General features: G+C 33.5%; 1 protein-coding gene across 1 annotated transcript; it reads left to right on the top strand.

Annotated features, from left to right (window-relative positions):
* The first annotated feature begins 1,133 nt into the window (after positions 1–1,133).
* On the top strand, positions 1,134–8,836 carry LOC127701429 (uncharacterized). Its single transcript, XM_052205306.1, has 3 exons — positions 1,134–1,600; positions 5,188–5,330; positions 8,149–8,836. Exons 1-3 carry the CDS (start codon positions 1,168–1,170, stop codon positions 8,407–8,409), a joined length of 837 nt encoding a protein of 278 aa, XP_052061266.1. The 5' UTR covers positions 1,134–1,167; the 3' UTR covers positions 8,410–8,836.
* The last annotated feature ends 3,218 nt before the right edge of the window (positions 8,837–12,054 follow it).

The raw sequence follows: 12,054 nt of genomic DNA, 5'->3' as shown, positions 1-12,054 counted from the left end.
GTATCTGACGTCTTCACAATTATACAGGGTGTTTTGTCAACTGACGTCTACAACATTAGATAGGGTGTCTTGACAACTGACGTCATCACAATTTGATAGGATGTTTTGGTCAGTGACTTCTTTACAATTAAATATGGTGTCTTGGTTACGACGTCTAGAACATAAGATAAAGAGTCATGGCAACTCACGTCTTCGTAATCAAATAGGGTTTCCTAGTAACTGACGTTTACAACATTAGATAGGGTGTCTTGACAATTGACGTCTTCAAAATTAAATAGAAAATCTTGGTAAGTGACGTCTTGATGACAAAATACGGTGTCTATGTGCAACTGACGTCTACAACATTAGATAAGGTGTCTTTACAACCGACTTCTATAACATTATATAGGGTGCTTTGCAACTGACGTCTACAACATACGATAGGGTAACTTGAAAACGGACGTCTAGAACATTATATAGGGTATCTTAACAACTGACGTCATCACAATTAAATAGGATGTCTTGGCAACTGGTGTCTTCACAATTAAATACTGTGTATTGGCAACTGACGTCTACAACTTAAATAAGGAGTCTTGCCAACGGACATCTTCACAATTAAATAGTGTGTCTTGATAACTGATTGACGTCTACAACATTTTATAGGATGTCTTGACAACAGACGTCTACAATATCAGATAGGGTGTCTTGACAACTGACGTCTAAAAAGTACATTATTGTACCTTTTTTCATATCAATGTTGAGTTGAAGGCTAATTATAACATATCACGTGTCGTTGCGGTAGGTCAATAGCTATTTTAGATTTACCATTTCTGGTTTCTGTAAAGTATGAGTGCAAGATATAATGAAAAGAATACCATATGTTTGAACTTACAGATCATAACCTCCAAAATATGGCTTTTGTGTCTGTTGGTTGCTGTTTATGTACCTTGATTCTCCAATCCGGCAATAAAAAGCAGCTGTGCAGGGCCCGGTTGTTCAAAAGGCTGGATAAAGTTATCCACTGGATAAGCTTGTCCACTGGATAACTGTTTATCCAGTGGATTACTATCCAGTGGTTAAATTCTGTTGTTCAAAACCTGGTTAAGGATTGGTTAGTTGTCCACTGGACAAAATATTATCCAGTGGACAAGTCCCATAACTCTTAGTACTTCCTGTCACATTTGCAAAATGGAACCAGAAAAGGGGAAAAGGGCTGCAAATTTTACGGATGCAGAAAAGGTCTTCCTGACAGAGCTAGTTGAAAAGAACATCAACATCATAAATGCTAAATTCAACAGCTCTATTACCAACCAAAGGAAAAAGCAGGTCTGGGAAGATATTGCCAAACAGTTGAATGCCAGGGGTGGGGCACAGAGAACTGCCACCCAAATCAAAGAAAAGTGGAGGAAATCGTGTGGGGCAGCAAGGGAGGAGGCAGCAAAGGAGAAGGTCCATGCAAGGACGACTGGTGGTGGACCTCCAGCCAAGGCAAATGACCCTGTAACGCAGAAGATATTAGAACTACATCAGGGGGCACCAAACTTTTATGGGATCGATGGAGGTCTTGACATAGGCATGCCACTGCCACTGGAATTAATCAACAATCCTTTTGGATTAAATGGTAATACTATATACAATATTTTCACACTGGTTTAAAAACACAAATGCTCATGTAATGACTACTACAAACGGCCGTGAATATGTCGTCTGCTTATGAGCGGCCATATTTAAATCTTCAATGTTGATATGTTTTTAATTTAAATTGTTTTAACACGAGAAACGGCGTTTTTCTTCAATCATAAAATGTGAAGCCATATGCATTCTCCATAAATTTTACATGGTATTTGACCAAAATATACATTTATGCTGTATATACACATACGTATGTTTATTAATTTCGTAATTTGTACACCTTCACTGCCTTCAGTGGTGCATGTTGTACCTTATCATTTACCGGTTGCCCAGTGTCTGCATTTTCTTCGTCTTTCATTTTCAAAACTTCGGTTTTGTTTTTACAAGTGTCCTTGACCATGTGACAGTATAATATTTTTCACATTCCGTGTTCATGGGTTTTAAATCAACAATTCGTATCTGACCCTTCCCATTAGGTTTTGTGCTAGAACTAGATTGTACTTTGTCAAAACAAACTTAACATACAGTTAGAAGCATTATGAAAAAATGTTCTTAAAAATAACAGACTGCATATGAATAACAAAGAATATAGAGAAATGGAAAATAGAATGTAGGATTGAAGTACCCCAATTGGGACCTTCAATGTGCATACCATTATATCACTACTGCGCATGTCTCACCTACTTTCGAGTGAATTTACCATCTCTTATACAACCCCTTAATTCTGTTTTATCCAATAATAAAATAAGGGGTTGTATCAGAGATAGTAAATTAACTTCAAACTAGGTTAAATTGTATTTAATCAATACAATACAAATTGGGGGGGTCTTCCCCATAAGTGCCTGTGTTTGTAAAAGTTGGGTTTTATAAGTTTGGGTGTTTTTCAGTTTTTATGTTGTGTTATGGGGATTCTTGTTTTACTTTTCGCCGCTACTTTTTGGGCTTCCCGCATGAAATCGCCGTGTATTAAAAGATTATAATTAAACCTTGAACCATTTTTCATACAGTTAAGAAGGGGGTTGGAGGGGTCCTGATTATGAAATCCCAGGCTTAAATACATTAAATCCCGAGGTCCTCAATTTAAAGAAATTTAAGTCCCGACATCCCGAAATTCGAAAAAAGAATTCCCGAACACCGACAGGATCAATCCCGAAATCCCGAGCTTAAAAACACCCGATCCCGACGTCCCGAAAAAGGTCCTGCCCCTTCAGTTAATTTAAGAGGCAGACTCTGGACCATTTTGGTTCACCTATGACTTTTCATATGGAAATCATTAGTTCATATAAGTCCTGGCTTTGGGTGACGAACTTTTTTTTTGGGTAGCCTCTATTTTACAGTGCAATTTTTAACAACCATGATTACCTCTGTCTCGAGACCTATTTCAAGTTTATCAATAAAACTTTTGTTGTTTATAAAACCGTTTCATCTAATGTATTAAGTTTCCCGGGCACATGAAGGCTAATAAACACAAATATTTGCTTCAGGTAAAGAAGTTAAATCTCTTCTTCAAAAAGCAAAAGAAATGAATGTAGAAATTCAGAAATTTTTACAAGATTACAGGCCAATTAAGTAAAGCATTACCAAAAGTGGGAGACGGTAATTTTTACAATTATGTGGACACAACAAAGGGCATCACCGAAGCTGAAAGGGATGAATTGACCTCTTTCCTCAGTATACATTCAGTGAAATCAATTTTTCAGTTATTGATGTTCCTACAATGGTGCATGACACAATTGCATTTATTGTCCACTACTCAGACAAAAAAGGTACAGCACTAGCATTGTAAACTGATAAGTTAAGTCAAAATCTAATACAAATACAGCAATTTCATAAGCATTTCCCCTACTTATATAATGACGTTCAGCTAGCTTTATTGTTGAGAAAGACCGCTTTTGTTTAATAAACTGTTATCACAGAGACATGTCTCGCCTTTTTGTAATTTTGATAATGCAAATGTTGAAATTAAAATAGCAATAAGTTAACATGTAAGTTATGCAAATATTCAAAGTCGATGAACCATGACTGAAGGTACATGGCTAAACAATCTCCATGGAATGAGATGTGCCAATGCTAATAAAACTGCATACCAAATACCATTGACTTATTATAAGTCGTTCCCTTTAAACAAACCTAAACACAAACATTAACTTGTTTAAAATAATAACTTACCTTTTGAGTGAATATTTATATTCCAAATCTAAAACAACCTACTAGGTCTATCATATAAATTTACGGTCAACTCGACTTTTAGAAATCGATGAGCCATGTCGTTTAAATTCTTGTTAATTTCATGTCTCCATATTAATATTGTTTATGATGTTATTATTATGTATTTTATTTTGTTCGGTTATTTATTATTTGTATGTAATGGAGAAGACGTTCTAAGTTGCAAAACTTGTGTCTAATCCTATTGTCAATGTTTTTGGACAATAAAATATGTTTAAACTTGTAAACTATGTAAAAGTTTAAAAGTCAATGAACCATGATCAGGGGTGGGGCTATATAATCTCCATGGAAACAATACTTGCAAATGCCAATAAATTTGCATACCAAATATCATTGACTTAACATTAGCAGTTCATCTTAAACTGATCTAATCACAAACTAATACATGTAAACTAAGCAAAAGTTTCAAAGTAAATAGACCATGACTGAGGGGGCGGGGCCAAATATTCTCCATGGAAATGAGATGTGCTAATGCTTATACAACTCAACACTAATTAACATTGGCCTACCACTAATGGTTCCCCTTGAACTGACCTAATCACAAACTAATACATGTTAACTTAGCAAAATTTTCAAAGTCTATAGACCATGACTAAGGGGGCGGAGCCAAATAATCTCCATTGAAATGAGATATGCTAATGCTTATACAACTGCATACCAAATATTATTGACCTACCAGTAGTGGTTCCCCATAAATTGACCTAATCACAAACTAATACATGTAAACTATGAAAAGTTTAAAAGTCAATAGACCTTGACTGAGGGGGCGGGGCCAAATAATCTCCATGGTAATGAGATGTGCCAATGCTAATACAACTGCATACCAAATATCATTGACCTACCACTAGTGGTTCACCATGAACTAGACCTAATCACAAACTAATACATTGTTGACGCCGTCGCCGGAAACAGCATACCTATGTCTCGCTTTTTGACTCCGTCAAGGCAAGCAAAAATGATAAGCCGGTCGTTTATGTTTATAAACCAATGTCATTAATTTAACAGAGTAACAGAAATTTGTATTGTACTGCACACAGTCTGTGCTAAACTGTTTTAGGGTTTGTCTGACCGAAAGAGAAATTGGACTTTTCTACTATATATTCAACCAAAATATTTTTAAATTTTTGTCTGTCCGAATGATTTTTTGTCTGACATTTTGTCGGTCAGACAGAGTTTGGTATACACTGTGCACAACAGAGGACGTACAACAGACACATATCATGACGTAACTGGAAGAGAAAACAGTAAATAAGTTGTTATAAAAAATGCAATATAAATATGATTGTATATAGAAACTATCCCACGCATCAATAACAAAATAACTTTGCTAATATTTCTTGTTTATTGCAGAAAATGATGCTTCTGAATTCGTGGTCCTAAATGACCAAAGTAATTATGTTGCCTGCAACACAGAGCAAAGAGAGATTATTGCCACTGTCGATTTGCCAACACTTCGGGTGAAAGGTGTGTTAGGACAAGAATCCCCAAGTTGTGTACGTATTTCTTCATGCCAGTGTCTTGCCTCCTATGCTGTTGTTTATGTTTTCAGTGTTACATGCAGTGTCTTGCCGCCTATGAGGTAGACTATGTCTGAAGTACATTAACCTTCCGTAAAACACTTGTTTGTTGGCCCCTTTTTTGGCCTCTAATTTCTTAACAGTGGGGATAAATATATATATATTTTGTGTTATTAAAACTTTTGGTAAATTCCACAAAGATCCATACACTTTAACTAAAGTTATTGTCCGGAAACCAATCTTTCCACGGATGCCGCCGAAGACGACGTGATAGCAATACTGTGAAAGTATTTTTATTCGTGGGTATCAATTTTCGTGGTTTCAGCAAAAGTTACATGTTCGTGGGTTCTTAAATTCGTGGATTTTAGTTTTCTGAAGAAAAAAAATCGAGTGATGAATTTGAAGACTTCAGAATCGGATCTTCGTGATATTAATCATATGTTGTTTTATAATGATTTGTGGGGCATTGTTAAATAAGGTGTTCATTTTCACTAACTTGTTCGTCCTTCATAGATAACAAATTCATAATATTTTGAATTGTAGAATCAATTATTATGACATAAAAAAGCAAGCCCAAAATGAAATCAGTATTTTTTTTCGTATGAGAATTATGAAAAAAGGAACATTTCATTATCGCATATCATCACCGGACATCTGACTTTCATCGATAAAAAAATATTTCTCATGAGAATTAAAATGTTAACAGTCGTAAATTTTAGATTTTTTAAAGATTAAATGGGTAAAATCCGGTCTGAAGTTGTACAAAAAAAATTTATATTTAGTTCATAGTACGTTGGTTTATATGACCGTATCCATGTAATCAAACCTACAAGGGGATCTTTCCGTGTCTGGAATTGGACAACAGTTATTATATTCGTTGGACAGTTAAATTCGTGGATAAAGCCATCCACGAAAACCACGAAAATTGGTACCCCACGAATAAAAGTACTTTCACAGTATACGAACTCAATTTGTTTGCACTCATATAAAAACTTGTGAACTCTGAAAGACTAAGTTCATGTATCAGTAATACCAGTATACAGAAATATATGGATATAACCTTTTTTCAATTAATTTTTCCTTTAAATCAAATCATAGAGAATTAAATCAAAATAAGCTTCTGGTAATCGTACAGTAATGTTGTTTTTCTTTCGAAATGAACAGCGAACCAGGAAAAGGTAACTATATCCGGAGGGGTTTACTCCTGGTTTGCCCACTTTTAATTACACCTATTATTTATTAGTAAAGAAAACAAAAAAGACAAAAGGTTTAATGAGCACACAATTATATAGTCTGTTCCAACTTAGGTAATATAGTTTATCAGTGTTTTCTATATATATTCAGGTATTTTTTATTTTGTAATTCCATTTTCATAAATGTATAGATAAATTATAAATAAATTATATATTTTTTCTCTCAATAATTTAACATACATTGTGTCATAGGTCAAATTTATTTGTTCAGTGTATGTTCAATGGTGTTAATATGTCCTTTGATTGAGTTAAGCTATTTCAGTTGATATTTTATAGTGTGTCTTTCTATGTTGTGATGTTAAACTATTGTTTCAGAAAAAGGGTGAAGGTTTGGTACCATTAAAACGTTTAAACCCGCTGCATTTGTTTGCACCTGTCCTAAGTCAGGAATCTGATGTTCAGTAGTTGTCGTTTGTTGATGTGGTTCATAAGTGTTTCTCGTTTCTCGTTTTTTATATAGATTAGACCGTTGGTTTTCCCGTTTGAATGGTTTTACACTAGTAATTTTTTGGGGACCTTTATAGCTTACTGTTCGGTGTGAGCCAAGGCTCCGCGTTGAAGACCGTACTTTGACCTATAATGGTTTACTTTTATAAATTTTGACTTTGATGGAGAGTTGTCTCATTGGCACTCATACCACATCTTCTTATATCTATGTAAAACAATGGCACTAGCCTGGTTTAAAAGTAATATAAAGTATATTAAAAAAAAACTAAACAAAATTCGTGCGCATTGTTTTGGGGCCGCTGAAGGCCCGAAGAAGCTATAGAAAAATGTATGCAAAATCATGCATTCTGCGCATTTCCCAGAACCTACAAGGTTCCATATCACAAAGGGAAAGCTGGGTTTGAGTTTGGGGGTAATTGCCCTAAACGTTTAGGAATTTGGGGCCAAAAAGGGGCCAAAAACAAGCATTTTTCTAGTTTCCAGACAATAACTTGTGTTCAAGTGTATGGATCTCTCTGAAATTGTACTGCAAGGTACCATACCACAAAGTGAAAGCTGGGATTGAGTTTGGGGGTGATGAATCATAAGGGGGTTCAAAAAAATTTGGGGGGGGGGGATTTTTTTTTCCTTTTTTTTCTTTAAAATTTTCCATTTTAAATTGGTTATTTCTGGTTTATGTATAAAAGCAAATAATAATGATATGGTTTGAATAGGTAAATTAAAAAAATTTAAGTTCTTAGACCACTTTCATTCTGTGTCAGAAACCTATGCTGTGTCAAATATTTAATTACAATCCAAATTCAGTGCTGTATCAAGCTTGAATTTTGTGTCCATACTTGCCCCAACTGTTCAGGGTTCGACCTCTGCGGTCGTATCAAGCTGCGTCCCAGCGGAGCATTTTATTGTTATTGTTGAAGTTTACATAATGTCCTATTATTGTTATTATATTTGCCTTTAAAACTCTATGCTGTGTCAGTTCATGTTACTCAGATATATTTCTCAGCAATAACGGGGTGCAAACGATTAATATTTCATATGAAGGATGAACATATATATAATAATTAAAAAAAACATTTTTTTTTATGTATTTGCAGCAAGCTTCTGTAAGTTCCGTTGTAGCACCAATAACAACAAAGGCTAAATCTTCAATAACTAAACCGGTATCAGTGACCCAGCCAAAGAAAAAGCAAACCTACCAGGAGCTTCAAATTGAAGTTCTGAAGCTGGACAAAACAAGAATCCTTCAAGAGAAAAGAAAAATTATATCTGAACGAGAAAAGCTAGAGCTAGAAAAAACTCTCCTGAAATTAAAGATCAAGAAATTGAAACAGGAATTAAATGATAATGAACAGTGAGACTTTACATTCCAGTATCAATTGTTAGATCTTCAATTAATTGTGTGATTAACAAATTAGTGATTATAAAAAAATAATTTGTGAAAATTTTAATATTTCTCTTTGTAAAATCAGTGTGGACTGATTTTTTGAGTCTTTTTCTAATCTGCTGCAAAAAAAAACTATATTCTGTGAAAACAATTTATATACAAGTACAGTCTGCATGAAGCTACAAGATTTATCCTCATTATATTAGGGAAACAATTGTAATTTTGTACTATCTACGTTTAGAAAATGTAGCATTAAACCATATTGCACATGTACATTTTAAAGCTTTCAAAAAATTATTTGTATGAATAAACTGTAACAAAACAAAGAGATTTACAAATTGAAATCAGCGCTAGAAATGACCAGCATCATGAAAATAAAAATAAATGTTATTTCATCAGTTTGTTTGATTCAATTTATATTACACTAGAAATAAGTTGTGGCAATTAAGTTACGGATATTCATTCCGTTTTGATGTCCCAAATCTTGTCCAACATCAACATCTTCTATTTCCCGGTCTTCTACCATTGGCTCTTTTTGCAAAATAGCAAAATTAAATAAAATGGCACAGGCAACAATAACTTTACAGACTCTGTCCGGGGTCAACCTGATTTCTGAATGCAGCAGATGAAACCGTCTTTTCCAGCGTCCGAAAGTCCTTTCAATCACGGATCTTGTCCTGGATTGAGCACTGTTATATCTCTCTTGTTGTCTGAAAAAGGTATTGCTATGGTAACTCATTTAGAAAATTTATATACAAATATTTTCAAATAATTAATTCACTAATTATACAAATGTCAAATATAAACTTTAAAATCAGAATGGTTTTTATGAAAAATAGCAGAAAAGATCTTTACCATAGAACATGGGGTTCTATACTAAAATAGTTTTTAACATTGACTTTTGACCTACAAACGTTTTGATGTACACTCTGGTAGTGGTTAATGTACATGTAAAGCAAACACTTTGAAATAAATCATAACGGTAATCAAGAAACATAATTGTGTAACTGACGGACGGACAAACTGACCACTATAGGGCGACCCTAATAACTTAGATTCATGACACAATTTGATTACAAGATAAAAACGCAGTTGCTATATAACATGGAAGCTACAAGTAAATTTAATTATAAACATATGCGACATTAGTGTCAATGAGACAACTTTTTTTTAAACGACAAATTATTGTCAAGTAAGGCCTTGTTCACACCAAACGTCATGTACAGTAAACATGTTTACAATTAGTTTAATGTAATGTACACTGGTTTCACATTAGATTCGCTCCCTTATGAAGCCATTTTGATGATTTGCAGTACTTCAAAGATACTCAAGATGTTTCGATTACGCAATACAATTTCGCATATATACACGTACATTGCAAAGACGCAATATTTAAAGATATATATATAGCGAGTTGATGATTTTGTGAAAAATAAGATAAAAAAACAATTTACCGTGTTGAAGGCCTTAAATAAGGAGTCATGAGATAAGGTTTACAGGCATAACCACTATCTCCTAACAACAGTCCATCAACATCAAATCCTCTGTGGTTTTGATCCAAGTGTATCCCAACATCAGAATTTCGGAAAATGAAGCTGTCATGTGTTGACCCTGGCCACTTGGCAACAATGTTGGTGAATTTTCCTGAAATTGATATATATAATCTTGTAATTCAGTTAGAGAAGTATATTGAATCTGAGTACTTTCCTACAAAACTATTACATTTTACTATCGCAATTAACCGTTGCAAGAAACTCATTCCCACACGCAAAATCTTATTATGGGGTCCTCAGCTATCAAATGCGACACAGTTATATCCATGAATTTTCTATTTGTGTTCCCATTGAACTCATGACGTGGTTTGATAGTTTGCTTAGATATGATTTATTCTACAAATATGACAAAACTTTGAAAACATTCGCATTTAAATGAAACTCAGTGGTGGATTAACAACCGCTTGTGTATGCTTTTGTTTGAGGTGATGTGGTTGGACCCCCGTTTAAATATAATAACAATATGCATATGTTGGAACCCCCATTTTAAAAATGAATGTAGCCGCCCTTGAAACACGAAAGGACAAGGTATGATAAGGGGCGTTTTTGGCCCCCTCTCAAAATAAGCTTATATTCATATCATTGATAGCCTTTGTATAGAAACTTGTGAAAACAATGATTTTTTTATGTTCCGGTTAAAGGAAGGTTGCCTAGCAACGGTTTTATTTAATAGCCAAATTATCACTTATGGATTGCATTATCTATACAAATGAGCTCAATTCCAAATGTTATTGTTTGCTTTAGAGGGACCTGAAGTTACGATCGAATGGTCACGTTAATTTTCAGTTTACTAAAATGCTTAGCAACAACCTAACAACAAAATTGTTGCCTAGCAACATATCAAACATTGGTAAGTTTTTCCCTCTGAGGTATTAAATAATAGCAATATTTGTAGATTAAGCATCCATAAATTGTTTTTCAGTCTTATATTATAGTTCAGTCATCTTTTTTTTTGTCGATGTTCATATTGAGCATAGCAACACAAATATTGCTTAACAACAGTCAAAAATGAATAAATTGAAGAGAAATATAAAAACAATTCTTTTATTGTACAAGTTACAATAAAAGCAAAACTGATTGGCATATAAGAATAAATAACTGTAAGAAATAAAAGTAATTTTAATTGAAGTTCATGTTTATCAACAACGTTTCAACCAAAATAGTGCATAGCAACGGTTTAATAACGATTCTTTTTTTATCTCAAGTATGAATTTTGCTATTTTTAAAAACTTACTTTCACATATGGAGTACACTATGATATGAATATCTTATTCAATAGTCTTTTTTTATGAAGTCCATATTGTGTATAGCAACACAAATGTTGCTTAGCAACTATCAATCATGTTAAGATTAAAGACAACTAGACTAGTATTTTCATATTATTCTACAAATAAATATATTGTGCATATATATAATTTTCCAACAGAAAATAGTATTATATACATTTAAACAACACAGTTATCATACTGACATCCAGCTAAAGCATATCCAGAAGAGAAGATCGTCATACCAACATTGGTTGCTTTTAGTTTAAATTATAATCATAGTTTGTGTTAATGTATGAATTTAAGAACGTTAATTAAATATAATCGTTTTTTTCATATCAGCTTTCATTCATACGCTCGCACATATAAGCATTGATAAGTAACAATTTCATATTAAACAATCTGCAATCACATACAAAATAATTCAAATGGATCTTGTTCATACAATTTTTCATTCTCGTACATACACTTTCACATGAACTTTTATGATTCCATCAACAGTAATTAACCAATATTAACAAATTGAGTAACATTAAAAAGCTTTTAAGTGACACTTATCTTTATAAATATTAGTAAGAATCAAAAATAAAGCATTGACCCTACCGTTTTGTAAACTACATTAAAACACAAAGAGATTAAAAATACTATTGAAAATTGAGTAACAGATCAGGAAGTTTTCTGTATTTGTAACAAAAGCGTGTTGCAAGAATTCAATTTTTTATCTGTTGGTGAACTGTTAACCAATTACAAGGACATTTTAAATACGTAATAGCGAATGCAAAGTTCAGTGTTCTTGGT

Source organism: Mytilus californianus, unplaced genomic scaffold (genome assembly GCF_021869535.1).
Source record: "Mytilus californianus isolate M0D057914Y unplaced genomic scaffold, xbMytCali1.0.p SCAF_5, whole genome shotgun sequence".
NCBI classification, from domain to species: domain Eukaryota; kingdom Metazoa; phylum Mollusca; class Bivalvia; order Mytilida; family Mytilidae; genus Mytilus; species Mytilus californianus.
The sequence above is the reverse complement of the archived record's forward strand: the minus strand, read 5'-3'. Positions and strand labels throughout refer to the sequence as shown.

What these genes read in the sequence shown, in the direction of transcription:
- LOC127701429 (XM_052205306.1), top strand. Translation starts at nt 1,168, where the DNA reads ATGGAACCAGAAAAGGGGAAAAGGGCTGCAAATTTTACGGATGCAGAA. An exon ending in CAATCCTTTTGGATTAAATG is followed by an intron (nt 1,601 to 5,187) that starts GTAATACTATAT and finishes TGTTTATTGCAG; the next exon opens with AAAATGATGCTTCTGAATTC. An exon ending in GACAAGAATCCCCAAGTTGT is followed by an intron (nt 5,331 to 8,148) that starts GTACGTATTTCT and finishes ATGTATTTGCAG; the next exon opens with CAAGCTTCTGTAAGTTCCGT.